The sequence below is a fragment of the Ischnura elegans genome, chromosome 11 (genome assembly GCF_921293095.1).
Source record: "Ischnura elegans chromosome 11, ioIscEleg1.1, whole genome shotgun sequence".
NCBI lineage: Eukaryota > Metazoa > Arthropoda > Insecta > Odonata > Coenagrionidae > Ischnura > Ischnura elegans.
The window spans coordinates 40589624-40611597 of record NC_060256.1 but is presented as its reverse complement, the minus strand read 5'-3'; the positions used below and the strand labels follow the sequence as shown (position 1 = coordinate 40611597).

General features: G+C 40.7%; 1 protein-coding gene across 2 annotated transcripts in view; it reads right to left on the bottom strand.

The window, feature by feature from the left end:
• LOC124168499 (unc-112-related protein-like) overlaps positions 1 to 21720 on the bottom strand; it is a 148286-nt gene extending 126566 nt beyond the window's left edge. Inside the window, exons 1-2 of one of the 2 annotated variants that reach the window (XM_046546818.1) lie at positions 21450 to 21720; positions 20668 to 20854 (exon numbers count right to left, since the gene is read on the bottom strand). In XM_046546818.1, the coding sequence (XP_046402774.1) occupies positions 20668 to 20809 (142 nt within the window). In that variant the 5' untranslated portion in view covers positions 20810 to 20854; positions 21450 to 21720. The remainder of the gene's footprint in view (positions 1 to 20667; positions 20855 to 21449) is intronic. The other variant, XM_046546819.1, reaches the window with a different exon arrangement.
• Positions 21721 to 21974: the final 254 nt, after the last annotated feature.

Sequence of the window (21974 nt, the reverse complement as noted above, 5' to 3'; positions counted from 1 at the left end):
ATGAACGTCGCTTAAATCGGATTTCAAAGTATGAGTGATCACTAATTTCACGATAGATGAGAGCGTCGTCAGCAAATAAACGTCTTTATTGCAAATTCGGGAGGATAGTTCATTAATACATATATAATGAACAAAATGGGGAAAAATAGGAGGGGGAAATGCCAATAAAGTGAAGAGCCTTTAGGTGGTTTGGCTACGAACGCCGAGTGCCTGAACACCTAACAGTTTCCGTTGAACGCATCAACTGACTCGACTCAAATTTTCGGAAAGAGCAGCCGAACACCTCATTCACCTTCCTCGAGCTCTCCCGCATCGAAGCACGAAAAAAAAAGCCCTTGGACACCGTCTAGCCGACCGCTTACCGCCACCCCCGCCGAACGGGGTAGGGACCTTCCCCTCCCACACCTCTCCCCTCCAACGAAGACCCAAAGACGGAGGATGTTCAAGGACGGCCAAGGAAAGGAAGAGAACCGACCACGCGGGACGAAGAGGGCCGCCGGCCATTTGGTCACCCCCGGCGGACCATCAGAGAGGGCTGGAAGGACGAAGGCGATGACGACCTTGCGCTGCCGTTACTGAGATAAGTTCACGAGCATTATTCATTCCGGTATTCTTTCTATCTCTTTCTCCCACCGGGACGCGAAGCGGGGGGGTTTGGAGCCTTTTAAGGAGTTCACGGCCTCATTGATGACCTGTTCGCTGCTGCGGCCTAATACGTCAGGGCCGCCAGGAGGCCGGGGCTCCGTTTCGCACCGATTCAGGAGCCTTCTCGGAAACGGAGGGCTTTCGAAGGTCCACTACCGAAATTTGCCACTTCCACCACAAAAAATAAAATATAGGTTAGCGACTACGAGACAGGTGACAAACGGGACTTACCAACAGGTACGTTCTGAAGACTTGGTCGTAAGACTGATGGGTAGTAAATAATTAAGAGTAATACGTAATTTTTGTCGAAACTCCGCATAGTCGTAAGTCGGAGAGAACCCGTATGCACCTTTCGCCAGTTTTTTTTGTTTTAAGATGTTTTGGCATCGTAGGATCGCCTCCGTCGAAGTCAAACACATAAGAATGGTACAGACAATTCAACCCCGATAGCCTATATATTATCTTTATCTCTAAAAAGTCATCTTAGCTACACGAACTATAACAGAGATGCCCAAATCACGACATATTATGCAACGAAGCTTATATTGTAGAATAAAGTCATTGCCAAATACAATGAAAAAACCATCATGAAAGCGAGTTGATTTTTCTGGTTCAGATGGACACGAATATAGAATTTGAATTCCAGCGAAGAATGAAGAATAGTTTCTAAAGACGCCGGTTCGATCGGTCTTTTTCATAACATAGAGGGGAGACTCATTCCAACAGAGAAATTGATCACAAATGAAAACTTTCCCTCTAATTCTCTTCCGAGCAAATTCTTTTTGGTAATTTAGATACAGAGATATGTAGACGGAATAATTATGGTTGAAAGAAAAAATAACTCCAGGCAGTGTTATCTTGTGTGCATCGCAAGTTTTACCTCCACAAGGGTCAATTTTCACAATATTACCCCTGAAACCGTTGCATTTTTTTCAATGTTTATACCATGAAAGGGCAGAAAGATCAATTCCAAGCAATCTGCACAGAGTGCATAATAAACGGCCCGAGGGTTTAATGTAAAGGGCTACCAAACATCAGAACACAAGAACGTTAGGGAGAAATAGTTTGTTTTCAATAAGAACGCGATGTGTTCCTTCACGGCCAGTCACCAAGATGCATGGATGGGGATGCACTCATTGGCATTAGCGCATTCACTGACATAACTGAAGATTTTACCTCACCTCCGTGACCGAAGAAAAACATCCATGCTATAAAAAAACAACCGATCGACTAACCCTGTCAATCAAAAACCAGTTGACGCATCTCACGCTGGCTAAAAAAAATCTTTCGGCTGTTGTCGAACATACATACGTTAAGACAGAACCCCTCCTTGAAGAGAACACCGATATGTTAACTACGTGACAAAAATTCTTTGATGCCGAATATCGCGTATACAGCATAGATCGATTGTATTTCTTTATCATAGTACTATTCCTAAGATTGGGATACGGCAGCCACCTATTTATCCTTCTCTGAAGTTACTTCCTTCTTTTCCCTCACATGCTTTCGGTGTCCTTTTTTATCTGTCCCGCGACTTTTCGCTAGGCAATCCACGGGGAGTTTTCCCTTTGATTTTTCCTCGAGCATTGCATTCCTTTACCAAATGAGAGAACCCAGCCATCCTATAGACAGCTCACCACACACGGATGCTGAATGATACAGCCTGGCATTAAGGAGGATTTATTTCTTTATTATTTTTTTAGTCTTTATTATTCATTATTATTTTTTACATCATTGATTATTACGCAACAATACAGAGGAGGCATTAAAACCGCTCAACTGATCACATTCCGTCTTTTTGTTAACGTGTTACTTGTTTCGAAGTTAATAAAGAATTTTTTTCTATTCGAAATATAAATTTTTTGAGCATAGGTAGTAAGCCCTTTTGATATTAATGGAAGGATACACTTAGAAATTCATGAGAATACTTTGGAATTGGAATCATCGGTCATTGACTGCAGTAAGGAAATTAGGGAGCTTAGGCACAGTAGCTAAACGCTAGACGACAAACATCATCTGTCATCTTTCATCAAGAAATCCCAAAAATTAAATTGGGCATGAAACTTTTCAACTTCTCACACACATATGCATGGTCTAGATGAAAATCCACATATTTAACAAACAACATCAAACAAAACATCGCCCTTAGGTGATAAAGACTGCAATAAATAAGATTTCTGAGAGGCTGTACCTAATGGCTACCAGAACGCCACAAAATCTTAAGAAGCACGGAATGCCAACAATATGCGTAACGGGTTACACGTGTAAGGAGTCACTGAACATCGTTATGGAGGCAGAAAATAAGCCGGACCCACCAGCTCCGAAAGACTCGGTCCAAAAGAAGGCCCCGTTTTTGTAGGCATCACTCGCCACCGCCGTGTAATGGCACCGTCTGGCGGCTTCCCTCTAATTGTGCCCATGGATTAACGGGTGGCGAGTTTTTAACGCGATCCACGGGATGCATAAATACGCGGGTATACGACGTACATTCCCCGACCCCTTCACTGCCTCTCTCCCGACGCTGCCTTCGCCCAGTGCAAATTCATTCCCTCCCTACTCCATATAGGGCGACTTAAGTAGCTGCGATGGAAGTTAGCTTGTGGGACGAGCAACTGGCACGCCGCGCATTAAAGCAGAGTGAAACTCTCCATCAACACCACTCTACCACTCACCCACGGCAATCTTTATTCAGCGTATGCTGCCACCTCTCAACAATGCAGAAAAAGGCCTTTAACCCATTATGACCCAATGTTGCTTCCAAGCAGCATCAAAGAAGTATACATTTTCTGTTATATTTAGGAAATATCTAAACCATGCATTATTTTGTGGAGTAAATTGTAATGAAGAAAAATTTAGCTGCCACAATAATTATGATTTAAAGCTAAATTTTCAATGTTTCAAAATGAAAAATATTGAAATTTGATTTCTCTCTCAAGCAGCTCTGGGTTAGAAAGTGTTAAGGAGGCCACTCATATACCCATATTTCAAAGTTTCATCATGTTTCTAGGATGTTTTTTTTACATATGACTATCGTCCTTGGAAATGTGTCCGTAAGTGAGAGGTGTCCGTAAGTCGGAGGTGACCTACAGTAAACGATTAGTATTACATGGTTGGAAGGAAATTACTTTGCTTTTCTACAAAACATTGAAACATAGAAAAGCAAAGTAATTTCCTTCCAACCATATAATGGAATTCTACAAAGTAAAGGCCTCAACAATTCAGTGCGATTAGTATTACCCCTAAAAGTATTACAGGGTAGGAATTTAGCCCAGCTGGACGAAACCCTTTAATTAAAAAAAACACTAAATTAATGAGAAACCAATGGCAATGGTGTCCGAAACAGAGAAACACAGTCTAAAAAGTGACCGTGTCTGTAAGCGGGAGGGAACGCATATTCGAGGTTCTATCCTTATACAAATACGTGTCCTTCCGCCGGGGAATTGAATACTGTCTTTAAATTAGAGGTGGTCATGAACAGAGGTTACAGAGTATATTCAGCTGATAGACTTTCAGAAATGAGTGAAAAGATGTGAAAAATATTTTTCATGCAATCAAGACTATTTTTTATATAATGCCTTCAATTCTTATAGCATACAAAAAGGTTAGCCACACGCCTTTACAAGTATTTTGATGCGTGGAAAATGCATTGCAAAGTTATTGTTATGTTCTAACGCGTAACTTAAACTTTTAAAAGGTTTATATAGTTTTCAATGCTCAACGGTCAATTCCACTTAATACCAAAATTATTAGCCCTTAGATTCAACTTTCCAAATAAAAACAAAAAAAATTATCCAAACTATTAAATGCTTTGCATAGTTAACGATATCTTCTATAAAGTAATTTCATTTTACGAAGTTAAATAGTTTTCATTGCTCACCGGTCAACTCAATTTACTAAAAAACCTAACGCCTAAAATTCAATTTCCTAAGTTTAAATACATAAATAATATTCCTCAAAAATAACTTGAAAAAACCTGAATCGTCACAATAACAACGAGAATGAAGAAAATATTCACAAAGAACATATCTCCCTCAGAAAAGTACGAATTTTCGAGTAACTTGGCACCTCAATGATTAAACGGCATCCATGGCCATGTATGACACACTTATGGCACCGCTCTTCACAAAAAAGAGTGCTTCAATATTCGAGACAACAAACACTTGTGGAGAAGAAAGACTGAAGCCCGCTTATCGTTCCTCAGTTGACTGATGAAAAGCGTTACGTATCCAACGGGGGGTTTTATTCACCAACGAATATTATAAGCTGTAATTACCCTCACGGTGTAATGCAAACCTTATTGAAACGTAAGACATTAGAAATTCTGAAAAGAAGAAAATTCAAAAGAATGCCAGAAGAAAGTGATAAGGAATTAAAAAAAAAAATGCTTGAAATTTACAGCATTTGAGCCTGAATCGCACGATAATTTTCTACGTCACCGTTAGTGACCAGCAACTCCTACAGAAAAATAAGACTCCAGAACAATTCGCAAATGCACAATCAAGGAGTGACTCCATAATAAGTCTAAGAAATGATAAATACCATAAAACATAAAAAAAAATACATAAATGTGTATCCGAAATTTGAAAACCTTATCAATTTAAACTAAAATCAACAAGTGACATGAGGATAACAGAACTACTGAGGCAACATATGAGAAACCTAAGAATCGAAGGCATTATACATACATATCAGGTACTTGCTCCACAGGACTTATGCTTCGAGAACATTGCCACTTCAATCATACACTAAGATATGATACAAATCCATTAATACATGCGTAAATGATACCCCAAAAACTATTTCTAAAATCCGTCGAAGCTTAAAACTCCAAATGGGGAAAACCTGCTAGGCCACAAACTTCGCCTTTTTGCATCTCCCAAGAGGGCAAAGGGCATATCTTACCATCCAACTACGCTATGGGAAACGGTACACCTCGAATGAGAAAACCAGAAATTAAAAAAAGCAACAAATTTCATGCAGGAATTCCTAAGATTTCACCGATATAGGCAGAACCGGCAGGCAAGTCTCAGGTTGACGACCCTAATGGTCCTGGTGAATACCTAGAAGGCGGAAAATGCCTGATTATCTCCTGACGGTTTTCATTAGGATCTCCCACGGTTGGGACCAGTGGAGCCGTGTAACTATATATCCAACACAACCGGTTCCCGAAAAAAATACATCGTCGCGAACGTTGAAGGGGGGATGTATTTACGTCAACAACCCAGAAAAACCACGACAAAAGGCCATTATAACAGACGAAAATTCCTACAGACGAAATCATGTCAGCTCCAATGACGTGCAACACTAACCAATACTGCAAGCACATGCTAGCCATGCAAGCGATAAAACGCGAGATTGAAATAAAATAATATAAAAATGAAAAAAAAAAACAGGTATAGAACGTCGGTTTACCTAGATAATAGCCTATGGCCACATGAAAGTTATCTCCTACATTGTTGCATGCATTCACACAATCGTATTATGCAAGGAAAAGCATCATATGTCATTCTAGAACGTAACTTATAAAGAAACCCATAAGAAAGCAAAGGCTTGAAAGCAAGATTTTGCCCGCACTAGGTAAAAATAAGACTGGTTACATCACGAACGCAGATGAAAGCTCAAATCTCGCGGAGTCACTATGCCGTACCTGATTACACGCGAAAAGGCAAGAACACGAAGGAAAAACAGATGACATCACTTAAGCCCACAAATATTCCTAAACAAAATATTTAGTATATGATGTTATGCAAAAACGCTTTTTTTATTTTTCATCTTCAAAACATCTTTTTTGCTGGTAGGGTTATCGCAAAGATAAAATCGTGTAATAGCTCATACTTCATTCGGAATATAATTATAATGATTTTATTTTCGCAAATTCAAACATAGGCGCTTCGAAAAATTTCCCAAGGTTGCCGACCAGCAGTCAAGATGCAGACACAAGTCACCTTCAGTCACAGCAAACCGCAGCCAGCCAACATAACAGAAATTATTTGAGAACACGGCTGAGCTGCTACATTCGTGATGAGTTGTTATGATAAACAATGCAGCGCTGCCAACCTTTTCGTCTAGTTAGGCTGGGATCTTTGAACGAGGCCAGAGCAAAATAAATATATGCTGAAACTACTTAGTAAATACGGAGAGTTTTTTTCACTCAAAAGTCGTTAAAAAATATCCTACACTAACCATCGTACCAGCTGTACAACAAGATGAATAAAGGATAACAGAACAAAGGTATTTAAGATTTTTTTCCCTCCTCGACTCATGCTTGGTGAGCTCATTCCAAGCAATGTATACCGATCACTTTCTGATAATGCTCATTCCAAGCAATGTATACTTTCTGATAATGCTCATTCCAAGCAATGTATACTTTCTGATAATCATGAAGTATGCACGTGGCTTTCAGGACAGTGCCTCTGCCAAATACCCAAAATGTGGCTCGCAGGGTGTTATGTTAGTGTACCCTGGATCTAGTAACCGGGACTCGGCCAGTCAAAACACTGACTATCACTTAACACAGCAAATTTCAATGGAAAAAGCATCTCCAGGAAATTAGCATTTGAACCCGGAACCGCAAGGTGGGAAGCCAGCACTACTACACCAATACGTGATGGTATGGTATTTGGATGAGGCCACCGACAGCTGAGGTCATTTGCGCCATGAGGGAAGGGTATGGAATGCCTTATGGAGAGAAACCCGGCGTCGGGAGCTCCTAAAAAAAGGCCCCAAGGGGACCAAGGCTTAAAAGTCCGATCCGACGGACGGAGTGTTGAGCTTGAATTGTCCTCCACACAATACTCAAGCAGGGTTCGGGAAGTCCCTGAAAATTCTCAGCCACCGCCGGGATTTGAACTTGAGTCTACGGGATTGTAAGCTACAGTGGCGCAGCGAGGGGGGGTTTTGGGGGATAAAACCCCCTCCAGAGCTCAGAGAAATGTTTAAGTGTTATCAATTTTACTTAATTGGATTAGTATTAATTATGGAATAGTGGTAAGATTAATCAAATATCCCTCAGAAAGCCGTAAAACTCACCATTTTGAACCATTTATCTTAAAATTCCGCAAATTATTAATCTCGAACCTACCGCTTATCCTGGTGGATATTCCATACCCCCACACACCCCAGTATTATTTGCACCTAAACCCCCCCCCCCCCCACCCCAGCCTTAATTCCTAGCTGCGCCCCTGGTAAGCTAGTCTACCACACCAACCCGATCCCCAATGTGACAGACATAAGTATTAAAAGCGAAACGGCACAACATTCGGCACAGGCGACGCGTCTGCCGAGTATGTTTATGAACCATGGGATATCAAACCTAGTCGGTGTTCACAGCCGGATTCTTTCCACAAGCCCCAAGGAAGAAGTCACACCAGCATCCTTTTGATTACGTCACAAGAATATTTAAAACGTAAAGAAAAAAGTTCTGGCGGCGGTAAGCGACGCATTCGGAAAGGAGGAACTGAGCAGGATGACGACGTATGAGAATAAAAAAATGAAGCATTTTATATGCGTGGGGAGTGGACCCAGAAGGGGGAAATGTCGGTATGGTACATCCCCTGGGACCCTTTAGCTGGCATCCGACTCTTCAGATCTAGAAATATATGGCGCGGTTTCGGAAGCCAAACACCGAGAGACGCATAGAGCTTCCGTAGCGGAGCGAATGTAGAGGCGAGGATTTATTTGACAGAACCATAACAATTCCAGACAGAGCTTTTTTCGTTCCTCAAGCGAGTCTTAAATTACCTCCAAGCGCCATCTCCAGGCACAATCCTTCCGCCGAAAAGATCGGCTTACAGAACCGATCCGATTCTTCTCTCGTGAACGCTTCGATCAACGAGCTAGCAATGAGCGCTTTCACCGAAAAATTACTCTCTTCACACTTCAAGCCATTCTTGTTGGAAAATTTAAAACATCCACAACATATGAATGTCCTTTTGTTTTACAACCAAGAAAAACTAACAGTAAAAATTGAGCTCACTAGAACAATCACTAGAGCTAATTTAGGTCCTAAAGAAATGCAATACTTAACAACGATTTATTCGTATCCTCACGTGTAATGATAAACGCCTCTTGGTAACAGGGGGAGTGTTTAAAAACCGTATCTTCTCCCACCATCTACAGACATTGGTTAAATCATATTTTGGAGAAATTTCAGCATCTGTACTTAAAATATCACTGGAAGAGATGTATGGCAACATGCATATTTAGATTAAAACAAGTTAAATTATACTTAAAAAAAAATTTTCAGCATTACAATAAAGAAACCATAAATAAATTTATGTAAAATTGTCGACATTCGGTTTTCGCGGGTAAAGCCAACTCTGCATAATTATCTAGACCAAAATCTAGCAATAAAAAGGCCAAAAAATATAAGTATTCGCAGATCCACATATAACCACGTTGATCGCGTGTTGTAAACGCAAAATATACTATAGTGTAAAACAGATTGATTACAAGAATTTCATAGGAGGCAAACAGGTCGAGACTGAAGATGCACACAAATAGTTACATCATTAAAATATTTAAAATGCACACTCGAGTAAATTTTCATAATTGCCAAAACAGAAAGAATTAACGGTACGAATCAAGGTGGAGTGAAAATACTAGGGCTGCCAGTTACGAAGGCAACATATGTTGATAATATTTGACGCAGATTTGACGGGCACTTATTCCTTCGAGGAAGATTGAAGAATCTAATTTTCACGCTCACTCGATCAGGCGAACGTCAAAGCGTATCGATTGAGGAGAGCTGAGCAAATGTCAACTCCCAACACACAAAGGACAGGGCTAGTTGGGCAAAACAATGACTTCATCCATATGCCCTCAGCGGAAGGTAGAGCCAAAGAAAGCATTCAATATTTATGTAGAAAAACGGAACATTAGAATACTGAAGCCTTGACGGCATTCAAATGCTAAGTGTCACCTCTTATAACTAGGAAACCTAAAGAACGAATGTTTACCTCTCTTCCATTGAAGTAAACAAGACAATATTTTCAAAATAAAACCTATGCAATGATAAAAACTGGGCTAAATATGTGTATAGCTACCTCAACAAGGATCTGAAAAATTACTACATTAACACCATCAGTGAATACGACACGATATTATGAAATAGTACATACATTACGTTACAGCGAAAAGGAACAAGCAATTCCTGAATATAAAAATAGGACAATCGTTTGCCTGACTTCGCGTGGAAACAGCAAAACCCTGAGAATTCATATCGGAATATATCAGGGATATGGAAGGCCACAATTTTAAGACTTCAATTTGAATCTTGGAAACATAACCACAACAATAAAATAGCATGTACAATCTAAAAATAAATCAGCGAATTAATTTTAACCATTCCAATTGATATGGACATTTTCCAAAACCACAGAGAGATACAAATTCTGCCAAATAATGAGTAGATGCACGACTCTTCGGCGTTAAAACCAAGAAACAAAAGGCAAATTATCTACTCTAAACACAGAAAAAATGCTGCAAACCTTAATCTCAGATAACTTGACGAAAATATAGTTGAAATCAGATTAAATACACAGATAAAGGTGCAAAATAGAACATAATATTGATTAGTGAAGGACAGATATGTCATCAAGGAGAAATTTCAAAGAATTCAATTAACAAAGGGATGTGAAAAAATAGGACGCTTAATTTACTGGGTGGGTCGTGGTTTTTTTTTTAGCATTATGAACAATCAGCACAAACAAAAGGCTGTTAATAGCGTCGCACGGAGAGCCGACATATAAACTGCCCCTCGCAGAGAGCCAAATCAGTCGCGGTACCGCATTCCAGCCCCAAGTTTTCCCACCAAACCCCGACGCGGATCTGACGTGCTGACCGGCACGGAGGGGAAGGAGGTCATGCGCCCGCACTCCGAGAAACAGCAAAGCAGGCGGCCCCCTCTTGCCGGGAGACAGCACGACCGCCGTCTCCCGCGACGACCACCACACGCGAGAACCGTTCGTTCTTTTGACTGACCCATTCACAATAGGTCTCGTCCACAAAAATGAACCAATACAACGATCGCTACAAGTTCAACATCCTACGTTTTCAATTCTGAAGTGCAAACGAAGTTTAGCCCCTTACCAATAATAAAAATATTGAGCTTATTAGGTCTCAGGGAGGTATGACTGGAGAATTGACATGACGAGATAGATACGATGAAAAAATTACTAATTTCTACAGTACAGAGAATTTTTTTCTGAGAACTAAAGCCACAACCTAAAAATTTCCTCCATTTTCTCTGGGAAGATACGTAAATGAATGCCGAATGTGATAGAGGTTAACGTTTATAATCGATGAGGAATAACTTAATAATGTGAAAACAGGAAAATCTATACTCGCACGAGCATCGAGGATTAAATAAAAAAATATACGGAAAATTGAAGATGTCTTCCTCATAGTTACTATAAAATAACACCAATGCTCACCCTAATACGTAATAAATATAAATTAATATCACTAATCTTCTACCACATAGGGAATGCGAGTGCGTGAAATAAAAATTAGTATTACAAGGTTAATAATAACTATTGATGCTTGATATTGTACAGCGAAAACTGTCACACATAATTTTCGATTCTTAAGTTACTATATATAGGATATTATCTCTGTAATACTTTAACAACTTAGCCACAATAGCTCGTAATTCTCCAAATAGAGAAAGGTTATTGTGCGATATAGCGATTGTCGCTATTGTAAGTATGTATCACACGAATGCAATGCTACCTACAACCTCGTACCTGGTTACCTCAAAAAGGTATCAAATTAATTGATCATATTCTGAATAAACCTACATGACCGTGCAGGGAAACGGATTGAAATAGGCACACGAAACCTTATACACGTCTATTATGCAGGCACATGAGTGAGATGAAAATGGGATAATTGGATCCTATTCAGTGATTCAACGATGCTGCTTGAGTTACGAGAAAGAACGTCTCCGTCTAGGAGCGCGATCTCTCCGCCAGCAGCCACCTTGCGAAACCCAAAGACTACTCCAGCACCACCTCCTTACTTCCCTACCTTCAAGAAAGAAACGAGGCATGTGAGAGAGATAAGGGGTGGAGGGAGAAGAGCAGCTTGAGAGGAGGCGGGGAGGACGAACGCCAAGAAGAAGAATGCACTGGTTTCACCGACCAGGATCCTGCTCCTACCACCGGCAACTACATGCGCGACGTCGTACGCAGGCCCGATGCATGTCTCCGCCCCTTGCGGGCATGCATGCTGCCGCAAAGTGTTCCGCGGCAGACGGAGCAATACGCCTGTTCCCCTTTGAAGAAAACCAGGCGCTCGTGGCCTTGCGGACACCTTAAAAAAAATACGAGGGGAATGCGAGCTGTCGGGTAAGTCCAGCAGGACGCAATAGGATTCCCATCACACTGTCCCCGTCAGGTTGTACGAAATCAAGGGGGCTGCATAGAGGAGGCCCAATTGCATCCCACAGGAGGCTGATTTCCGTTTCCACTTCGGTCGTAATGTAATTGGTTTACAAAAATGTCCGCGGAGCGGTGATGAGTGCAATGCGATCCACTCTTTTTCCAATATTATGCTGTATAATGTTTGTCGTTGCTACGAATAGCATTGAAAAGTGATGAATTCGATATATTGTATCATTAAGTATGTAAATTTCGCCCTATTTCCCCATGAAACACAGATGAATTTGTCCGTCAGGGACACGAACGGCGACTTTTGTACACCCATTTACATGCGCGGTGGGTGAAACACTTTTGTAATATTTGTACACGTAATTGTCAAAACAGAGATGAAAAATAAATGAACACTTAATTTGGACTTCCGCAAAGAACAGCATGTTTTAAATTTTCTAGCTTCATCGGCAGATTTCCTTCATAAGCAGGATGTAGTTGATTATGAGTCATACGTAACAAACATGACGCGTAGTGCATGTTGGTAATGGTTCACCCCCTTCCCAACACCTCTGTAGGTGGCTTGCACGGTAATATGTAGATGAAAACTCCGCGACACAGGCAGATTTAAATCATCATCTCAAGTCAACAAACAACATCAGAAGACTGGTTTGACGCAGCTATACACTACAATCTCCCTTCGATAAACATTTTTATATACACGTATCTCATTTCATTCACATCTTTGTTTACTTGTCCCACTTAATTCATTCGAGACCTTCGTTTGCTTTGCCATTGGAGGATTGTCTTTACCACGCTCGTCATATTTAAATATTTAAATTTATTTGTACTCCTCACAAAAAATAGCTTCATTTGGCCTTAACAACGAAGGGGGGTGTACAACAAGTAATAATGGATGGCCACTAACAACCTTGCCCTAGTAAGAGGTAACCTTCCCAGGAGGGACTCGAACCCGCGACCTTCAGTATGGCAGGCGAGGGCAGTACCCCGCCGCCATAGAGGCCGACATATAACTGTCTTATTTTGAGGGATTTTTAAATGTACTTCTCCTCTCCTAGTCACCTTCCAAGGACTTAGGAATTAATCACTCAGTCGACCATACTATATTCAATCTTCTTCCGCAGCAACACATTTCTCTTACATGAATCGAAAATAGGAGTAAACAGAAACACGTGGAGCCGAGGTGGCTGCGCGGTAGCCAAAAGCCGAGCTCAACAAAAAACCTTTTTACTATCAATGAGGGAAAGGAAAAAGTAGGCGAATGAAAAATCATGAAGAGATTCCACTACAATCCCGATACTTTCTCTCTTTGTGAGCACATAACAGAGTGAAAAAATTTTCTATCGAATAAACATCCGTGTACACAAACAACATGGTCGTAATCAGCCAACCAAACTGATAAGGGATCTTGATTGCGCCGAGATAAAATTGCAGCAGTCTCGTTTAAATGAAACTGAACTTTAAGCTACGTTTAAACTACCTTCACAAATGCACTTTTCACTAAGAGGACAGTAAGGTATCTACTGCACTATCAAGGACTTCATACACCGATAACGGAAAAATTACAATATCATCACGTAATTTGGTTAAGGCAATCATACCATGCAGAGAAGGAAATAAGGTATCAGTATAGAGAAATATGAAACCGCATAAATACGATCCCGCCAGCTACATATGCAAATAGGAACATACAATACAATGCCATCATTGACGTAATAGTGAGTACGTCCCAATAATAATGTAATAACACATGACGCATATATGTAAAGCAAAACGATAGTTTTCATCCTCGGTACAATAGTTTATGGTGGACGTAGGCTTCACATCCACACTCTTCTAAAGTTACACATCTATTCACCTGTAACTTGCAGCTCCTTTCATCATGCCTCAATCTGCAAAATCATAACATGACATCCTTCTATAAGGCAATGTTTGCCGCCGTTAACATGTTTTAAGGGAATTGAGCAATTAATAGCATGGCAAAAGAAATGCCGACAGTGAAGGATAAATGGTGCGGGATAAATATTCGAGAAAACAAAGACATGAGAATAAAAATGCGGCGAAAATAAGATAAAATAGAATATAAATATGCAACCGAGCAAAGATTCGGATTTACGTCGAATCAGAAAGGGTTAGAGGCGTGCAAGAAGTGGTGTGGGGGCTAAAAAAAAAAAATCAAGTCACTATGTGAGGGGCAGGAGAGACATATTTACGTAAGGGAAAGAGAAAATAGAACCTTGGCGGCTGCTGTCAGGACAGGGGGAGAAACAAAAGGAAGCATTAAAGACAGGGAATATAACAAAACGACCGGAACGAGACTTCTGGCCACCCATTCCACCATTACTGTCAGAAGATTTAAAAGACCCCTCTCCATCTCCTTCTGTTATTGCGACAGTAGCAACCGCCGCTGCACCGACTGTGACAGGTATTGGAGGGGAGAGAACAAATAAACGCAGGAAAAAAATCAGTGGCCATTGGGAAAATAATAAAAGACGACCGCTCTCTGTCGCTCTGACGTGAAAAGTGACGGAGAAAGACTTCAATATCGCGCGTCTGGAAGACGAATCTGCTAGCGAGTGATACGACGAGGATGCAGTAAACAAGAGAAAAATAATTTAACATACAGAGATGAACTTCTTCGATGCAAGCGAAATAAAATATCACGTTACGGAGTCTCCGTAAATATCAAACAGCATTCAACATTCGCATGCGCTTTTAATGAGAAAAAGCTAGTAATATATAGGTACCTCATGGAGATATTTTCGATATTAATCCATCTACCTCAAGGTTAAAAATCTGCGCGCTGGGGATCAGGCCGAACTAAACGATTATATACGTAATGACAACCGGGTGACACAATTACGAAAGGGAATAAAATACAACAATTGTTCAGGCAGTATTAATACATTTTTTATGGATTCTATACATGAACAAAAATTTAAAAAAATATGTGTACAACTATTCAATCCGCGGTGATGACAATTAATAATGGCAAAAATCATCAAATGATATGGCGATTTCCACCAGAACTTTCTCGAGAAAAAATTGAAATAACAAAATTGTCAATTAAGGCAAAGATCTTAAGCTTTTCCAAGGTAAATACATCTTCGAAATCTAAAATAAATGTTATTGCTGAACGCTACGAAAGCAAATCAATGAATGAATGAGCAGAGGTAGTCTTCATCAAAAAGGTAAGTAAAATATGCATCTAAATGAAACATGAAATTACAGGCCGAAATTACACAATGATGGCTCCGTTAGACAAATCCTAAGAAATAGGTGAAGAATGATAATTTATAAATGAACATCCCAATTCTTCCGAAAAAAAGGAGAGGGACACCAGACGAGGAATATCTTTTGAGTGAGGAGGGCTGGAATCGTGTTCTAGAATAGGAACACGGAAAGCCGATAGGCAGGCGAAACTAAATCACATTCGTCCAACAGGTCGGAAGGGAAAGAATTTACTCGCCAAAAGAACTGTTGAGTCGTGCGAATGTCATACCGCCGACCAACAGGAAAAGGCAAATTTAAAATCTCTTCTTGCGAGCCAAGGCGGAGGTCGTGAAGGCATATTTTCAAGCCTCCCAATGCTCTGATGCTCCATCTAAGTTAGGGCGTTCGCGGCAGACGCAGCGAGACAACAGGACAAGAGGCTGCAGACAAGAATCCCGAATGGACCAGAGCGACCATAATAATTGTCTCAAAAAGCACTGGGAATTGAGCCAATATAGGGGCCCCGCCGTCTTTGAGCGAGGGAAGAGGCAGGGAGTAAATGGGACTGAGGAGTAACCGTAGACATCGGACAAGGGGGTTCCTTCAAGGAATGCACGGGTGGTGATGCTGTTTACCATAAACAAGACTAACTAAACACGGGTAGCACCGGGCCAACTTCATGATCTAAACACGGAAATTAACCACGCTGGGCTTAACGCACAAACAAACTGCTATTGAAGTCGAGATGATAATGAAAAGTGGCGTAGAATTTTCTGATGACAATTTGAAAGCAGCTTCGCATGCTTCTGCTAGTATATACTCGGAGGAGCAAAGTAAATCTAAGAGTAAACAAGTTTCATATAACGCAGCGCATGCGATGGAGGAGATAGAACTAAATTGAACATAACGATAGCGATAACGACAGCACTTAAATTTATAAAGGAAGTTCGTACCATTTGCATACATTTGCGCGTTTTTTCTTTCCCCACGATACTTTCCAATAACTGCTTACGCACGATAATAACTTTACGTCGGCGATAAAACTATCGAACACCTTTTTTTAGGTGGATTTATAATCATTTTAGAGCGTTCGAATTTACCAAAAATGAGAGGTGAGATGCACATTAAACTTCGTGGCTGACTACTGTTAAAGAAGTCCTTTTACGATGAATAGCCGATATAACTCACATTTAACTGTATCTTAACATACGTCAGACGGAATTCGAAGTAACAGATTACTACCGCAATAAGTAAAACCAATATGTACATCGCTAACACAAAAATAAGAAACGCCGGCAAAACCCGGCGAGAAACATCACGACTAAAGACCACTGTCGTTGTGTTCACAATTTAATACCATGAAAAACGCTCAGATGGGAAAAAAAATCTTCCATAAAAAGCCTACCACAGACTTCCTATCAAGCCGGTTAGCAAAAGAAAACTGCCATTTAAAAGAACACCCTTCTAACCGGCTCCAACCGACCTAACGAAAAGTTATTTCACAAACAACTGGCAGTTGTTAAGGGAGACCACGTGCCGGTAATTATCCGAAACGCACCCACTCCACCCTTCCTCACGAGCAACACGAAAGCAAATCGTTGTGTGGACTGGTCCCTTTTATGGATCCACAACCAGCCTAAGGGTTGCAGGCCAGATGATTCCGAGACCAACATTTTCTGTCGTTAAAAATCTCTGCGTCCTATGGCGGCGAGAGAAGCTGCGTCTTGAAGACCACGTGTCAGTGAAACCAAGCATCTCGATAGTAATGAAGTCGACCAGAGCGGTGCACAGAAATTCAATCAGTGAGTGACACCCACACTGTTTTTACATGCATTACAATGGGGACCAAAACTGGGGCTTACTCACGAGGAAGAACATTTTTTAAATAAGTCTCTGAAGGAAATATTTCCAGGCGACGTCATGGATATTTTGAGAGACTACGTAGGTACACCAGAAGAGGTGACGATGAACATAAAAATACAACATTCATTGCGATAGAACAAACTACCAAGTCTGTGATTCATCTCGATCTAGGGATATACTTTCGAAATGGCGTAGTGAATGATGCACGTTCATTGAAAGCAAATCACTAAAAACATCACTATATTTGTTGTTGTCGTAGCACATGGATTTATCGGGGTTCATATTGCGGAGACAAACACATCCTAAACGTGGCCTGGAGTTCATCGTGTAAAATCAGTTATATAATCAACAATTTCAAAATTATATCTGAGCAATATTAAATATACAAAACTTTCCTACACAGGTAAAAGCTGATCACGTCTCATTCTACATACTCTGAAATTTTCAAAATGTCATCGTAACATTTAAACCAACAATACGCCACACAATACGACAAAAATACGAACGGTGGAATGGACTCGTGCGTCCCAATGATAAAATAAAGTATCGGTGAAATAAATCACCTTGAGGAACCATGAATCTCTGATGGTTTTAAATAGTAAAATAAAAACATTATACCTGCGACAAATTTAAACTCCCCCAATCAAACGCTTAACGAGCACCTAAAAATAAACAAAAAGAAAAAAAAAATCTCCAATAGGGGACTGTAAAATTCGAAAGTCGGACTTGATGCGCTCGCGTAAGCTGTAGGTGCGGGACTGTTCAGAGAAGTTTACGATGAGAAGTAAAAAGGTCCGCCCAAGAGCATCGAAACGCAAACCGGAAGTGTTCTCCCAGGGGAGGAACAGATGGCTTTTGCACCCAGAGGTCAGCCATCGTAAATGATACCGTTGTTCCCCTATGCCCTCCTCCATGCTCCATGGCGCACTCTGCAGGGACCAAAGGTATCTAGGAAGTTCAATGGAGGTGACACGGGGCCCTGAGGTACCCGTGGGAGCAAGGGGACTGGGCAGAGGAGGCCCAATTCCATCCCAAACAAGGCTGATTTCCGTTGCCACTTCAGTCGCATTTTAATCTGTTCAAAAATGTCCGGGGCGCGGTGAGGAGTGCAATGCGATCTACCTTTTTCCAATATATTGCAGTTATTATGTTTACAATTGCAAGAATTAGGATTGAGAAGTTGTAAATTTGGTATATCACGTAATAATTAATATAAATTTCGGTTTACATCTCTACTTAAGACCGTTTTACAAGGGGCACGGAATTGCGCGGGTTAGTACAACATTAATTTCTAAAATGGCGTGGAATTGCCCCAATGTATTAATGAAATTAGAACAGGGGCTATTTTGCCAACTCACGTCCACGCATTCGCGCATGTTTTCTAGCATTCACCACTTTACACGATGCAATTTTGACTGCGCCTTCGTACACATGTACAGTGTAAACAGGCCTTAAGGGTTGATGTGAGCGCAATCCCATTGAAGACTTGAACACTTACATAAAATTCCTTAGGTGGCCCCAATCGGTGCTTATAAAAAGATTGAATTATAAAATTCAAATCTGCGGAAGTGAGCCACAATATGTTACCTATCGGCATATTAAGGTAAGCAAAATGGAAAATTGACGTCGGAAACCTCGACGTAAATGCCATTCTTCCAATACATAATTTGGCCCTCCTTAAAGAAGTGATAAACACTACAAAACGAATAGCGTAAGTAAAATAAAAACAAAAGTCAAACTATACGCGTCACGATAACATGCGACTAATACCTAACTACAGTCACAAAAAAAACAGATCAAACTGCCTGTCACATAAACTGTTTACACCATATGGGTCAAAACAATCAGACGGGAATACGCGGATGGCACGAAAACAATAACAAAGTACCACCGGCCCACAAAGAATTTTCCCACGACCGAAAAAAAATTGCTGGAAATAGCCTACTGCCAGTCAAAACAAACATTCCAGGGGAAGGCATGAAAATCATATTCATGAGGCATGCGGGGAAGGTCGAATTGTACGAAATGCGACCCAAAAAGGAAGGACGCGTACCGGTACACTGTTGCAACATTTCCCTTTGTTTTGAAGAAATAAAACCAGAATGACTTATTATGTCATACTTGAAAAATTCAAGGACTGTGCATTCCGACAAGGTCATCGTCAACAATAACAAAAATGACACACATACTCATCACTTTGTCTGGAATAATACGAAGAGAAGGATGGCCTCGCTGAAACAAACCGTCACGCAGAAAATACGCCACCAAAATTCCAGAACAATACCTGCATCCGTCGTAATATCGGTAATAATCCGAATGCAGGGAGTAAAAATTTACATTATTGGATCATCAACGTAGACACACACGCTTTGTCGTTACATAGGAAATCTACACTATATATTACTACATGAATGCATCTAAAATGATACACAAATTATTGCCATTCTAAAAAAAGCGAAATCTGAGCGAAATTATCATTAGGAACACCTGGGGGGAAAAATGAAATGTCACGGACAATAAATGTTGCTCCTACAGCTTGACTAAAAACTTTCCTAGAAGCATTTGAATAATTGCAGTATATGGAAATTGTAATCCTAAATATCCCTGTCAACGACAAAAATTAATATCTTTTTCCGATCAAGGGACTCACGAAAGTGAAGATGGAAAATCACTGTTTTTATTTTAATATTCTGCAAATAAAAACTATAGGGGGACAGATTTATCGCAACAATTTTCTAAATTGAAAGGAAAAAACATTACATTGATAAAAATAAGTAAGGTTTTCATTAGAGCAGAAATACGACTATACCCATTCAAGCTACAGTGAAGGTTACCAACGATATCAGCGTCCTATATTCACGTTTATAAGTTTCACGAAAGGGGGGCGCGTCCGTATGCAACAGGTCATATGTGAGGTTCAGGCAGCGCAAAACAAAATTAATAAGTTAAGATTACCTTTGAATGCGGGATTGAAAGAGTCAAGCTCTGAAAATAAAGCTCACAGACTTAGATGCGATTCCAAGCTCAAATATGCCTATTAGTGCATTAAAAACGAAAGTGTGCGTGAAAAAGAAAACGTAGCCCATCGGTCTGCAATACGGCACGTCCGTTAAAATCCAACAAGAAACCCAAAACGGCACGAATAAAATAACTGCCGGACAGCGTGCTATACCCGAACACATGTAGAAGTCTCCCAGGAGAACATTCGTAAGATTAAAATTTTCACAACCCAAAAAACGTTATCAGAATTCATACAAACACACTAAACGGATGCAAGGATATAGCAGCCAGTGCAGATTCACGGAAATGCACAAAAAGGATATGGATTTTCGGCACTATTTCTTGGTTATCAAGTAATCTATGCTCTAAAATATAAGAACCTCAGGGAGTCCACAAATATAAGGTGTGGGGCTGGTTTGCACTTTCTCTAATGGGGTAAACCTCTAAGTATACGGCATCCAGGGAACCCCTGACGCGAATTCTTATCCCATGCGATGAAGCTGGAGGATTGGCACATAAAAATTACATTCAAAAGACATTTATAAATGATACATACCCAAATCTTCGACGAGCTTCAGCATAACACCTCCGATGTGCAAATCCCCCTTGACTCGCAGGGTCCTTTCCACTTGAAGGTCGGTGACATGGACCCGAAGATTCCAGGATCCATCACCAACCACATAGCCATCGGCCATCATCTTGAAGCCGAGCTATTTACAGACAGCTTGCGGTGCAAAAGTCCCCTGCATCGAATCAGACATCCAATTAAATCCAGAATTGCAAAAATCTCTTCCACCACATCAAGTACTTTAAAATTCTACTATTTTTCCATTCCAGTATAAGTTTAACTTCATATGAAGCCCTCTGACCATACCGTGCAAGTCCTCTACCACAGCAACAGGGGAAATAATCAGTCCCGACAACGCAGGTGCAATGCGGATGGGCAAGAAAGGCTAAACCATATGGGCGACCTTTACCCACGTATTATTTCGCAATGAATCCCAAGGAGTGAGAAATAACACCCATGATAAAGGGATGGGCAAGACTACCACCAGTGTCTAGAAAATAATATTTTGCTTTTTTCCCCTCCTCACGCATTTATTTCAAAAATAAAGACGAAGCAATAAAACCAAATCACCGGCAGCTTGTGGGCGGCAGGGCTGCTGTTCCAGTGACACCTTTCACCCTACCGATATTTGAACCCCACGACGCCCACCCGCCAAAATCAGCCCGCCCAGTTATTTACAACCTGCTGAGAGCGCAAAATAAACTTAAACAAACAAATTTGAATGTAAAAGCAAGGTAGAACCTAACACCAATAGCTGACAAAGTACTTACGTATGATTCCGAGTGGGTATCCGGTTCACTTAAATCTTGAATTGTTAACACTTCATTTAAAAAGAAAGGGAACTAATCAGCCGCTGATATCCAACGTCCATGAAGATGTAACTGTCATCTACCTACGAGGCGACACATAACCCCCGGCACCACATCAGAATATTCGAACTCGCACTTGAGAAACAACAAACTTCACTGACGACTTCCACAACAGCGAACGACTTCACACACAGGCTGTTCCCGAGAAACCTCACGAACGAATAGCGAAGTTGGCAATGCCCGTATATGGGAACGGGGGCAACGTGAGATACAAGCTGTGCCGCCATTGGTGGAAAAACTTCGGCACATTCGGATTTATTTCCGAGTAACGAAAACCTATACTATGTATTTAGCTTATTATGATTAATTCATTCATATACACCATTCATGGAACAAATTTTATTCATTATAAATGAAAATTTTTCATTATTTTTGTGCCTTCCACAACAACTTAAAAGTCCTTCTAGAAAGTGCAAGATGTCACTA